General features: G+C 37.8%; 1 protein-coding gene across 1 annotated transcript in view; it reads right to left on the minus strand.

Moving 5' to 3' along the window:
* The window catches only part of EPHA3 (EPH receptor A3), a 352,910-nt gene extending 340,432 nt beyond the window's left edge, over positions 1-12,478 (minus strand). Inside the window, exon 1 of the mRNA XM_047099501.1 lies at positions 12,391-12,478. Within this exon, the coding sequence (XP_046955457.1) occupies positions 12,391-12,478 (88 nt within the window). The remainder of the gene's footprint in view (positions 1-12,390) is intronic.
* Between the last annotated feature and the right edge of the window lie 1,302 nt (positions 12,479-13,780).

Raw genomic sequence — 13,780 nt, forward strand, 5'->3', positions numbered from 1 at the left:
GGCGCCTGGGTGGCGCAGTCGGTTAAGCATCCGACTTCACCAGGTCACGATCGCGCGGTCCGTGAGTTCGAGCCCCGCGTCGGGCTCTGGGCTGATGGCTCAGAGCCTGGAGCCTGTTTCCAATTCTGTGTCTCCCTCTCTCTCTGCCCCTCCCCCATTCATGCTCTGTCTCTCTCTGTCCCAAAAATAAATAAACGTTGAAAAAAGAAATTAAAAAAAAAACAACAAAATTTTAGCATAGAGAACAAAAAGTGCAGTGATGAAATTTAACTTCAATTTAAAAACATTCTCTGGACATCTTTATGCCACAAAACATTTTCTTTTTTTCATTTCAAAAGAAATCCGTTGTGGAATAAATTGGTTTGAATTTCTGGAAAAGGAGAATCAGGATATAGCTTTGGCTTCATCGTATTCTAGAGGACAACCACATCTGGACTTCATGTAATACATCATGACTGATGTCTACAGATAAAGAGACACGTGCACATATAAACAAACTCTTCACCATATAAATATGGGTCTTTATAAAGGCCCACAGAGGGTCCAATGAGGAGTCACAGGCTTATCAGTTTAATTCAAAACTTTCTATATAAGAAGCATGGCATCAAAGGAAAAAATCAAAGTATTAGTGCTGGCGACAGAAAACTTTTAAAGTATCACTGCAAAAGAAGGAAGAATTCAGAAAATCCTCAATGTGACTTTTCTTGGTAGTGTGGTCAATATGAATAGTATAAAAAGCTTCTATTTTGGAATGGTTCTTTTTTGATATGCAATCATGTTTGTTTCCATATACTCACACACAGGAGTATGCATGTAGTCATACAGAATTTACACTGAGCTCAGATGCATGCTTACTAAGAACAGCTATTTCTGAATGTTCAGTACTTTCAAAAGTGGTTTTTACTTTTATATACACTTAGGCAAATTATTTTTAACGTATTCTAGATATAAGCAGTAAAAAATTGGGATTATAATCATGCTACCACAGACATGAGAAAAATCATTTATCCTCCTCCTCCTTGTTTTTAACTTACTATTAACTTTTATATTAAAAAAAAAATCTCCTCTATATCCCAGGTGCTCTTTTCTGGGAAGCTAACTGCACCCTCCTCTGAAGATTCATATTGCATTTTTTTTTGTTATTTTTATATCTATGTTAAAACACAAAATTTTTAAATTTTTTTATGTTTATTTATTTTTGAGAGAGAGAGAGAGAGAGAGACAGAGCATGAGTGGGGGAGGGGGAGAGAGAGAGGGAGACACAGAATCTGAAGCAGGCTCCAGGCTCTGCGCTGTCAGCCCAGAGCCTAACGCGAGGCTCAAACTCACAGACTGCGAGATCATGACCTGAGCCGAAGTCGGATGCTCAACCAACTGAGCCACCCAGGTGCCCAAAACACACAATTTTTATATGAGTATTTATTCTGTGGTCATCTGCCCCACCTTAGTTATCTTCAAGGGGAGAAAATATACCTTCCCTATGACCTTCTTTCCCAAAATCCAGTAAGAAACTAATATTCAGGAGTGAACTGTTTTGTAAATAAATAAATACAAACAACAAATTATAATATAGAACATGAGTTATTTCTTTTTTCTTAACATTTTTCTTGATTCATTTTAATGGTTTTTACATTTATGGCTTTAAAATTAGATTTGAGTTTGGGCGCATGGCTGGCTCAGTCGGTTGAGTGTCCCACTTCAGCTCAGGTCATGACCTCACGGTTCGTGGGTTCGAGCCCCACATCAGGCTCTGTGCTGACAGCTTGCTCAGAGCCTGGAGCCTGCTTCAGATTCTGTGTCTCCTCTTTCTGCCCCTCCCCCACTCATGCACTGTCTCACTCTGTCTCTCAAAAATAAATAAATGTAAAAAAAATCATAAAAATAAATTCAGATCAGAAATGTCAAGAACACCGTGATACAATCAGAGTTTAGCTTTTTTGAGTTATCTAATGTACACAAGTCTTAACTTATGTATGGTAACCCAGACAGTAAAAGTAAACCAAAAGAAAAATACTATTCCCTTCTATTCTGCTTCTGTAACAACAGTTTCAATATTTGGGAATAGCTCTATTTGATGGAGTTTATATAACTAATAAAAGAATAACAAGCCAATTTAATTTTATTTATAATTTCTGTGATTATGCCAGTTCTTGACATTCAGTTAAAATGAAAAACCAACCATAAACAGCTTTGGCATATGAAAGGGAAAAAAATCACAATTTGGACATAGCTCTAGTTTTATGCCATTTTTGAATATTACAGGTATATTAGGGGGTCCAGTTGGGGAAAATTTACACTGTTAGATAGTGATAAATAACTTAGACATGATTGTTTTTATTTTTCCTCATCACCAATTTGTAATTCAGAGAAACAGAATTTTATATCATCTTGAATCTAAAAGGCATATATTCATTCATAAAATTTTGCCCAAAGTGTGGGGATAGTTCTGTTTTGCATAGGGATTATACTATTGGTGACACAGACAGGCACACACATAGTGTTGCAAAGTGGCTTCCCAGTCTAACTTCTCCTTACTGTGAAGATTACCATTACATGCAATAAATAAATGTGTCTTTCTAAAACCTATAGATTTGTATTAATTGCTAAATTAGATTTGAAAATCAGGAAATAAATATATGTTAAGTACTAACGAGCTGTTTTCTGTTGCCCTTCGTCACCCTAAGGTAGAGAATGTCTAAATTTCATACTGATGGGAAACCAACTTTATCACTGCAAAAAGCTAATTTTAAAGCTTTATATTTTTGTCAAAGGAAGGAGGGGGTGGGGATGAAGGGCAGGTATTACTTTTACTGGACCTATAGAATTTATTCATTTATCTTTCTTTAACTATTATTTCAAAGAAGATAAATTAACCTCACCTTAATGAACATATAGAAAATTCAAGATGAGGGGTACTTGGGTGGCTCAGTCAGTTAAGCGTCTGACTTCAGCTCTGGTCATGACCTCCCAGTTCACGAGTTCCAGCCCTGCATCCCACTCTGCATTGCCTGTGCAGAGCCTGCTTGGGATTCTCTCTCTCTCTTTCTCACTCTGCCCCTCCCCAACTTGTGTGCGTGATCTCTCTCACTCTCTCAAAATAAATAAATAAACATTAAAAAAAAAAAAGAAATTCAAGGTGAAACCATTTTGATACTGATTAATCAGCAATGACGACAACTCAGGCTTAACCCTTTGCTCCTACACCTTTTGAGACGCTGTCCTGTAATTAAAATAAGAGGCAACTCAGTTTGAAGACTATAAAGTCAAGTTTACATTTTCTTGAATGAGAGTTCCAGAACTCAAATATAAATAAAATGATTGAAAAACAGGGCAAGTAGCTGTGGACTCTAATTCTCCAAAAGCGAGACAAAAAAAGTTTGTTGCTAAGCCCTCACTTTTGTTTATGGCAAAATGTGCCAATAGCTTGAATGTTGAAACATTCACTGAAAACATAAAGGGTAACACATTAGAATTATGTATTTATTTATTTGGTACACTACGGTGAAGAAAGCAAGATACTAAAAGCAACTTTCTGATTTGGAAGACTGATATCATCAATATGCTGTTTTTGCTCTTTGCCAGGTTAACAGAATTTATTGCAGCAATTAATGCAAAACATATGTGCCGAAGTACCCACGTGAAAAGTATAATTGCCCCCAACTTAATTTGCTACCTTTCAAAACCCTGTTTTAGCTACCTTTTCTCAAGATCTCCACTTAAATAGAGTACAAGTGTTTTTATGAAAGTGGAGATAAATCATTATAATTTATTTTCTCATCTTAAGTAATTTATAAATTATCTTTCAAATAGAGAAAAGTTTCCTCAGGGAATAAAGTCTACTTTTTAGACCACGTTCTATTTCCCCCATTACTGACGTCTATGACAATTTCAATACGGATTCACAGTTTTTACTATATAAAACTCTAAATAATAACATTCACAGTATAGCGACAATTGCCTTACAATCTGTGTATGGATTTCCTGACAAAATCCTTACAGTATGAGGAAAGGAGTGTTTGAGAGTCCGGAAGGAAAGACAGAGGTAAGAATGTGTTAAGAAAAGGCAACACAGACATTGTTTTTTTTTTTTTCCTATTCCTCTATCCACATCAAATTTTCTTTAAATTATTTTCCTAGTGTGTCCCCCACCCATGTAGAGAATCATAACTTCGGAGTGTAAAAACTATGCAGTTTCTAAGTACTCTCTGAAGTACTTTTTTGAAAGTACTTCTTAGCACAATTTTTCACTCCCTTACTCTGGGTATTTCTAAATTATTCTTGCAAAGTCACAGGACGAATTAGCTAGTCACTAGGATTACCGTTGAAAAAGCCAGTGCTTTTCCTGAATGGAAGGATGCCTCCCTAATTCATAGGCATCTGTGTCATGAGGAAACATATGAGGTTAAAATCAAAAGACAAAGACAAAAGCGGGTCTGGCTCAGTTACTACGTTATTATGATTCAATTCCTCAATTTCCTCAATTGTAACAATGGAAGATGTCATAATACCTATTTTAGGGCTGTCTTAATGATTAAATGAGGTCCAGCAAACAGTGAATGATAATGTAGGGGAAAATTCTTTCTAAGTAGCACAACTCTGTACGATTATTATTACAATGTTGGGCATGGCACTGAGGCCATATTTAGTTTCGGAATCCCCTGGATTCAACAATTCTTTTATGAAAAATACTGAAGTTCCAACACAACCACAGAAATATCAGCATCATCCTGCTACTAACCTACCTCGATAGCAGTGATCCCAGACACCCTCTCTGGCCCATTCCAGTTTTACTCTTAAAACCGGAAGAGGGAAAATCTCGTTTTAATAAAATGGTGCCAATCAAATATGAGGGGTGTAGGAGAAAACAGACAACTTTTAATCGTGCACCGGGAAGTTTATGGAACACGCCCACTTAACTGCTCTCACAAGGCGCCTAACAGGTGGCATAAGTAGCTTTAAAGAAAATGGGGGGGGGGGAGACTCCTCATTTTAGTTTGAGCAACTGAAGAATTGAAGGAAAGAAGGTCGTCTAAAGGACCAACAAATAGCCCAGAGGTCGGATCAAACAACAGCAAGCAGGACGACCGGACGTCTCAGGCGCTCCCGCGTGTCCCAACAGAGCAGCAGGTGGGTACCAGGAGCTTTCCAGCAGGGAGTTCGTTCTAGAAGCCTGCAGAACTGTATCCCCCTCCTCCACTTGCCACCTGGTGGGTCCCCTGAACTCGTAAGGACAGGAGACCGCGCCACTTCCGGACGCCAAGCTGAAAAGACTGGCTGGTAGCGATGGGCGGGGGGGGGACGAAGATCTCCGGTCAAAGTCTATGGTGCGAGTCTGGACGTACCTGGCGGGTCCCGGGCGCCCGCGCTCTCTGGGCGGGCCCAAGCCCCAGGTGAGGAGAATCCGGGCGGTGTGGAGGTCGCCGCCTCTGCGAGCGCCAGCAGCTCCGCGGCAGCAGGCAGAGGGCGCACGTTTACCTCTCGCCCGCCGGGGTCTCCTGCCCGCGCTCGTTGCGCGTAACTTGGCGCCCTGGCGCTGCTCGCGTCCACCCGCCGCCCGTCCGAGCGCGCGCGGCCCCGCCGCCGGGCGGAAGTCCGCAGCCGCAGGGGCCCTGCGTGCGCCCGCCGCCCGCCGCCGGCCGGGCCCGCGGGAGGTCCGCGCCGCCTCGCAGCGTTCGGGAAAAGGCCTGCGGCCGCCGGGAGCCGAGACGCTCGCGCACAAAGAACCACCGCCCCCCTCCCCCAGAGGGCTGGGGCTGGGGGACGCAGACCCAGAGTTGAGTTTCTATGATTTGATCTTGAAATCCGTGCAGAGAGAAAAAGTGATGAATTGTCGGGAGCCCTCGTTTTCCCTCCGCACCCCCGAGCCTGGTCCCGCGGGCGAAATAGTTTGCGGTTTCGAAGCCCTGGCGGTGGGTGTGGTGGCAGCGAGGAGCGCTTGCTCTTCTCTCGGTTGCCACATTGCTGTCACTACCCCCGAAGCCCTGCTGCGTCCTAAAATTTCTCAGAGCACACTTCTGACATGTAATCGGTCCTGTATTATCAAATTTGGGAGGTGTAATGCGAAGGAAAAGAAACGCCGTCATCCCCTCCTGTGGCCACCCCAGTCCCTGGCTAAGATTATTCACAACAGTTTGTTTGTACAGTGCTGCCACTTGTTTCCCCCCTCCTTCCTCGCCTATTATTCTGACTTCACCATGTTGGTTTGGATTATGTGGATTTTCACCCTTTGCTTTGACTGGAACAGCAGGACGTGGTTTAGAAAATGAAGGGAGGGAGGGGGCTGCACACTCAGGGCTTCCAGTTTAATAACATCACTCCAAGTTGGAGGCTTTATTTGTTGAACTGGATTTGATTCCACCCACCCTCCACATGCATTTGCCCAGGCATCCAAAGGGGGAAGCATTCTTTGGCATACAGTCTTAAAACTTTCCTGGATAAAGTAGTTTCTTCTGGGGGAAAATCAAAAGTTGTGTAAACTTTAGAGGAGAAACAAACAACGCAACCTCCCGCTGCCACCACCCCCCCCCCAATGCTTTTTCAGTCTGCAGGTTTTTAGGATTTTAATAAAAATTGATTAGCCAGATGTTTTAAGTGATAAATATTTTCTTTTTAAGCAAAATATTTATATATCAACATTGGTTTTAGAACCTTTGCACGTCTCTACCTCTCCCCATCTTTCTAATCAACTTTTTTGCCTGCAAAGACTTTTTTTTTCCCTCTTTGTAATCCACCACACTTTTTATTTCAAAGAAAGCTGATAGGAGGCAAACTAATACTTGCTGACTTTCAGACTTTTCCAAGAGAAAACCTCCTGCCAGATTCCAAGAACTACCTGATACTAGGCGGCTTGTAACAGACCCAAAGAGTAAAATTAAGGGGAGCACATGGTCCCACATCCTGATTCCCACCAGGAGTATCTTCCTAGTTTGATTTGTGGCTTCGAATCCTTTGAATTTTTTAAAAGTCACAACATTACTTTTACTTCTAAAGTTGTTAGGAAAGAATTATCAAAGGTTTCCAAATTTTTGAGAAGCAAATTTCAAGTCCTGGATTTTGGTATACCTGGATGAATACTATAATGAATGTTTCACACCACCAGTCATCCCTTTATTTGAACAATCTGTGGAAAGCTACTTGTCCACTTTGTAAAAGCCCTGCATTGACCCTCCCTGGTGATAAAATCCAGATCTCTTCAAACAACCCAAAAGGGGACACCTGAATCTGTTTTTCTGAATCTTTTATCAAGCAGGAATTAAAAGAAGAGGTTTATTAAATGTTGTAAAGGAAAAGTGTGTATATTAGAAAATAAAGTGGAGGATCTTGACAGAAAATGATTTGTAAAACTTAGTGTTCTTCCAAGATACATATATTTCCTCTTACATCTAGTATTTATGCTGAACAAAATCTTTGGAAATGACTAAAATCAAAGGTAACCCACATCACAGATTTCTTAGTAAGTAAATGTAAAAACTTATCGAGTTTTGATGATTTGTAGAAAGTTTTATTAATGTTTTCTTGAAGATTTTATGACTTGGAAAAAGTAACTCTCAAGAACAGTCCTTGCTCTTTCCATTTGCGTTGAAGTTAGTAAATCAAATATACTGTGGAAATATGTTTTGCCTTTAAAAATCCTTTGCATATGTAACTGATTATTTGATATTTAAAAATTGCATATATTTTATTTCAGAAAAATTCCAAAGTTTCAGAAACAATTTTAACATTTAGCGATCTTTATAAAGAAAGTTATAGTGAAGTGAAGGTGGTGAAGAACAAACCGGAATTTGAATATTAACATGCGGATAATATATAAACATGATGAAGAATTTTACCAAACCTTTTCTTTAAAGATAATGTTTCTTTGGGCTCAAGGTGAAACTACTAAATTGTTTACATGAGCAAGTCACAGACCATTATTGTATTCAATTAATTTAAAAAGATCACATGACACTTCCCAACCTCACTAAACCACGTTTAAAAAAATGCCTTTAAGTTTTGATTGTGTACAACATTTTGTTTAAAATTTTTATATTAATTTTCAGTGCTTTTCATTTTTGCTCCCAGTTGTTAGCCTTACAACTTTATATAAATATAACCATGATGTAACACGTGGCAATAGTGTTTTATGTATGTAGTTTCCCTTTTATAGTTCCAGTTGTTTCTGAGTTATAAATATATCCAATTGACCTTAAATCTTAAAACAGGCAGAAAAGCAATATCAACTAGAGTACCAATAATAAAAAAGTATAAAACTGAAATTTTGATAGCTGGTTTGTATTTATACATCTATTGTTATTGCCAGAATATGTATCATTTAAAAGAAGTGTTAATTGCTCATTTATGACAAGTTTTAGAATGGTGTGATATATGTAACACAAGAGTGAGGAGAATGGGATATTGAAGTGGACATTTTTCTCACTTGGATTATTATTATCAATATTAGTCTTTGGAAAGATAAAGATTCAGAATGAATTAATTTCATGATAGATTTTGAGAGGTTACAAGAAGTTTCTTTCCGGCACAATCAAAATATTATCGTAGCAATTCGGGTTGTCAGTAAAAGCTTAAACAAATTTGCTGATAATCCTGTTAATGACCTAGGTCAAGTGTTAACTGTTGTGGGTTATAAAATAGTGAAATTAAGGTTTCTCCTACCTCCAGGCAAATAGCATAGTTATAACTGTTGGGGGTGGGGGGGTTAGCTATTAGGGGAGCTATTAAATTACAAAAATGTATAATGCATTCAATTATTTAGTCTAGTGTGATGAAATGCTATTAAAAGCAAATGTAAACCCTCTTTAAAAAAAAAACCTATAAAGATATGACAGCTTAGTTCTCTATAAAGATTTCAATCACAATGTATTATTGTTTAAGGATGAGTGTTTATATATGAAAAGTGATGCCAATTTATAGTAATTTTTAAAAAGGTAATAATCCGTTATTTAAATGGCTGTCTCAAACATTTGCTTAATATTCAAAAGGAGGCATACAGTGTATATATGCAAATTTTAATTTTAAGCTTTGAACAATCGCATAGTCACCTCTAGTACTTGGGAGATTTACGTTCAGTGAAAAACATTTCATAGATATAGTGTCCCAGACACTCCAATAAAAGTCTCCCAAAATAAGTAGCATATAAATATGCAGATTTAATTTTATCCACTCTTACTTTGAAAACTCTGATTTCCAGTGTAAAGAGCTCTATAGATAAACATTAATCTAATTTACAAATGCTTTTGGACAGAAAAATGACTTAATGCATTATGTACTGATGAATAAGCAGTTCATTCTGCCTCAGACTCCTTCAAATGTAGAAAAGTGTTTAAAGAGAGTACTTTATCCAATGCTAAAGAGATCGATACTTCACTTTATATCAAATTTTAACCATTTTCCAAAGTTATTTTATTTACCATTATTATCATCCATTTGGGATTACAATAGGGAGCAAACATGAACTTTTAAAATAATGCGTAGTATAGCAATCCCATTTTGCCATGAGTAGTTGATTTCCCATTGGAAGTCTTCTGTTGGCGTGTCATATAAACAGAGATCTGATAAGATTTTAATAAAGTTCTGTGCAGCGTTAATAAAGTTTCTGTTTAAGTATATAGGCCAACTGTTAAAGTGATCATTGAAATTATGAATAATCTATTATCATTGAGGAGGCCAGTGATAGAAAGTATCACCTGGAGTCATTTTCTTGAAAGCATATTAGAAAGTTATTTGTAACTGTATTAATAAAAGGCAAGTTCAGATTAAACTTTTTCTAAGTTTTTAAAAAATTGCTTTATCAGAGACCCATGGCATTTTAATATTGCTATTTAATTATCAAATCTCAAATTAAAAAAAAATCACACAGGGGCAAGCAATTAACTCAATGGCTTCTGTTTGTTCCCTTTTAGTTCTATCATGCCTAACTCCATAGAAGACCGTGAAATAAATTCTAGTAAATTTTACTAGTAAATTTCTAGTAAAAGTACAGTAAGTAGACTTTTTAGCATAGTATTTTAAATGCAACCTAGTATTTTATATGTCCATTCTCAAAATTTGTATCAGAAAGCTATATTAGTGAGATTCATTTTATCATTATTATGATATATGAATTTTCAGAAGCATGACTTTCTATTCAAACGACATTGTTAGAAGAATTGCATGGAAATGTTGGCACATACTTGGGTTTTTCACTTTTCATGTTGTTCATCTCAACTATTAAGACCTAAGCTATTACATTAATATTTAAAACTACACTCAAATATTTCCCAAGGTAAATCATTCATTTTAAATTTTGTTCCAGAGCTTCCCTTCATGACCTCAGGAGGGAAAGGAGACACTATCCATAGGACATGATCTGGAAAGAATAATCCCATGAACAATGGATAAACTTTTATCCAAACAAATTAAATGTAATTGTATCAGTTTTCTGCATCTATTTCCCTTTCTACATACATCCCTGCCAGCATAATATTATATACATTATATATTGCAACATATACAAGGTGTGGCTTAAAGACAATTTACATTTGATTATTCCTGTTTCATTAAATTAATATTCATTAATTTTATATAAGCATGAATAAGTTTAAATAAAGGGTCTTTTTTCCCTCTTGCAATTTACTGAAAGGTTATGTTTTCAACAAAAATACTGACTCTCAGCTCTCTCTCTGTGCATTATTAATTCAGCAAAATCCATTATCTAAATAGTTTATAAATATTCCATCTGGAGAAATACAATTATCATAGCAATACGGGAATAATATTACTATACTTCTAGTTATTGTCAATTCTTTAATATCTTCAAAAATTAAGGAGATTAAACAAACACTAATTTTAACTTACTAATATGTTACTCATTATACAAATGATTACTCCTGCCTTTCATTCAATGAAAAATTATTGACCATTACTTTCCAATAAAGATTTTAATTTGATTTGTAAAAAAAAAAAAAGTCACTTCTAGGTTATCAGATGATTTTCTTGATCCTTATATTTTAGAATTTTCACTTTCCCAGTTAAAAAAAGACACAGAAAAATTTAATGAAATCTGCCAAATTGATAAAGACAGTCACTAAGGGAAGAACAAAATTAAACTGCTCTATTAGCAATGAAAGTAGGTCAGTAAATATGAGAGGCAGTGTTTAGATTCAATGAAAAGTTTCTAAACATTTTGCGTATTTACTTGTCTTTTTAAAATAATGCATACAACACACAACAGCATTGGCTTGCCAATATATTTTTGGTGGCATAGTATGTAGTGAAGCATTTCACATCAATTTCTCAGTATTACTAAACTGCAAAACAGGTTGCTAAACGTTACTGTTATAAGTTCAAAATGATTAAGAGGCAAAGTTGTAAGTGTTGCTTTAAAGCAATCAATTATTTAGAGAACTTTGTCTTAAGAGTCAGTGATTGTATTCACAAATCATTAGGAATAGATCACAAAAGGTATACATGAAAAAAGCAATGTATCTATCAAATACACAATCTTATAGGAAACATTGGTGTCCTCAATGTTACATGTGCACTTTAGTCCATTGAAAAGGGATGAATGCCCATTAGGAAGAAAATAAATAACCCAACATCAGGAAATGCATTTGCTGCATATGGACATTATTTCTCTAATTTTCTATTCAGTTATTTACTATACCTACCCAAGAGCTTTTCACTATTCATCAAGTACATTCCCTTATTCGTATATAAACCCTTAAACAAAGAGAATCCAATCTAAGCTTATTGTAATTCCTGCAAATATTACTTATGTTAATGTGGCATATGCTGCTCATTAGAACCTGTACCATAGAGCAAACCATCGCCTGGCAGGATACACATCACTTCAATAAGGCTATTGCAATACACACACACACACACACACACACACACACACACACACACACACATACACACACACCATCAGCTTCAACAAACTCTGATTTCCCTTTAGTCCATTCATAAATGCCATGATCCTAAGTAGAAACAACCTGTCATTACCTTTGAACATACTAAAGAATCTAGCGAGGAGGGTTGGGTTTTCTTTTAAACTTCTCAGAGTACTACATGGTCATAATTAGAAAATAAAATACTGCCACGGCTATTTGGCAATTAGCATCGTGGGTTGTAAAACTGGAGGATATTTCTTTCTTTCTGCTTAAAATTAGCCAACAAGGTAATTGCTTGAATTGGTATCAGATTAAAAACACATTTTAGGTTTAGGCAATCCAAAATTCTCTCTTAAAGTCTTTTAGAAGACACCGGAAAATAAAAGCACATCTTTAGTTTACTCTCAGAGCAAACTGCTTTATTCTGAGGCACCTTAACGACCTAAAAAGGTTTCAGGGAGAACGTGCTTTGAAGAGCGTTAGCTCTGCGGGGCAGGGCAGTTTGCTCTACCTGGCTTACCTTCATTGGAAGGTTGGAGAATCAGTTCCCCAAAGCAATGGAGAGCGGAGCAGCTGAGAAGGAGGAGGATGGAGAGGTGACAATCCATGTTGCTGGTGCAGAGGGCAGTGAGAGGAGCATATCTCCATGAAGCATGCCACTGATGTGAGGGGGAGCGCTCTGATTGCTGGAGAAGTTACCATGCTCCGCTCGCAGGCTGATGTCAAGTTTGACACTGGAGATAAGGAGGAGTCTGGCTGCCTTTCCTCGAACCTCGCTCAGGGACTTCCCTGGGTCCTAGTGCCGTCGGAAGTGAGCGCTGTAGGGGAAGGAACAGCCCGCCGAGGCTCGCAAACTGCTCTGAAGCACAGAACTGGGGAGCTAGGGGTGGGGCTGGGGGGCGCCGCCAATAGGCAGAAAATCCAGAAGTTGTGATGGGGCAGTGGCAGAAAGCAGTGGAAGGGAGGGAAAAACACCCGCTCCTTATTTTCATTGAAAAGCAGCTATTTTATTGTTTGCTATACATGCTCTGTAGGTTAATTCCCTGAAGAAACCAGAAACCCTGATAGGAATGTCATATGGCAGTGTGAGCGAAAAAGAAACTGAAATGTCAGAAGATGTTTGTAGTAAAAGAGCAGAAGACTTTCATTAAAAGAAAAAAAAATTAAAGATGATTGTGTAATTCAAAGGAAAATTAGGATTATTTCTTTACTATGTTCAATGTAATCATAACTCTTATGAGTCCTTTGTGGTCCAGAAAGACACTTAGACACACCTCAGATCAGAAAGTCTTTTCAGTTCTACACCAAATGGTATCAGGGCTTTCAATAGATTTGGCACAGGGATTTCAGTGTACATTTGTTGTACTTTAGTTTTCCAAACTGGGGCGTAACCTTCACCATGCTAAGGAAGTGAGCAGACCCAGCCCTAGGAGTGGCTGCTGGGCAGCATTTATTCTTTCTGTGCTGTGGGTGTAAATAAGAGTAATACAAATCAAATCTGAAGTCCTTGGCAACACATCACCCCCCCCCCCTTCACCATCTATGTTAGGATCTCTGGGATCTGTGAGATAAACATGGCATATTTCACAGTCCCCCATTCAGCTTTTCAGCCACTTGCAATCTGATAATAGCTGGATGTTCTTTTACATTCCAACTCCAATGGCTAAATCATAGTGTCCTTGCACTTGCTCACTTCACACCACGCTTGCCCATGTTGGGCAATACAATTGCAACCGACTTCAGCTGAATAATTTTGTGATTTATATTTGGAGAGCTCTCTTCACTTATCTTTAAAACATCCCCCGGAAAACGATTACTCAAATATCCTCCTCCTCATCTGTCTTTTGCTACTCCAAACAGAACCCGAGACTTCCGTTCTTTGCACAACTCCAGAAAGTAAAGATAGGTGG

This window comes from Lynx rufus, unplaced genomic scaffold (genome assembly GCF_022079265.1).
Source record: "Lynx rufus isolate CCGP_SWC_20201006 ecotype Redwood Valley unplaced genomic scaffold, mLynRuf1.p SCAF_5, whole genome shotgun sequence".
NCBI lineage: Eukaryota > Metazoa > Chordata > Mammalia > Carnivora > Felidae > Lynx > Lynx rufus.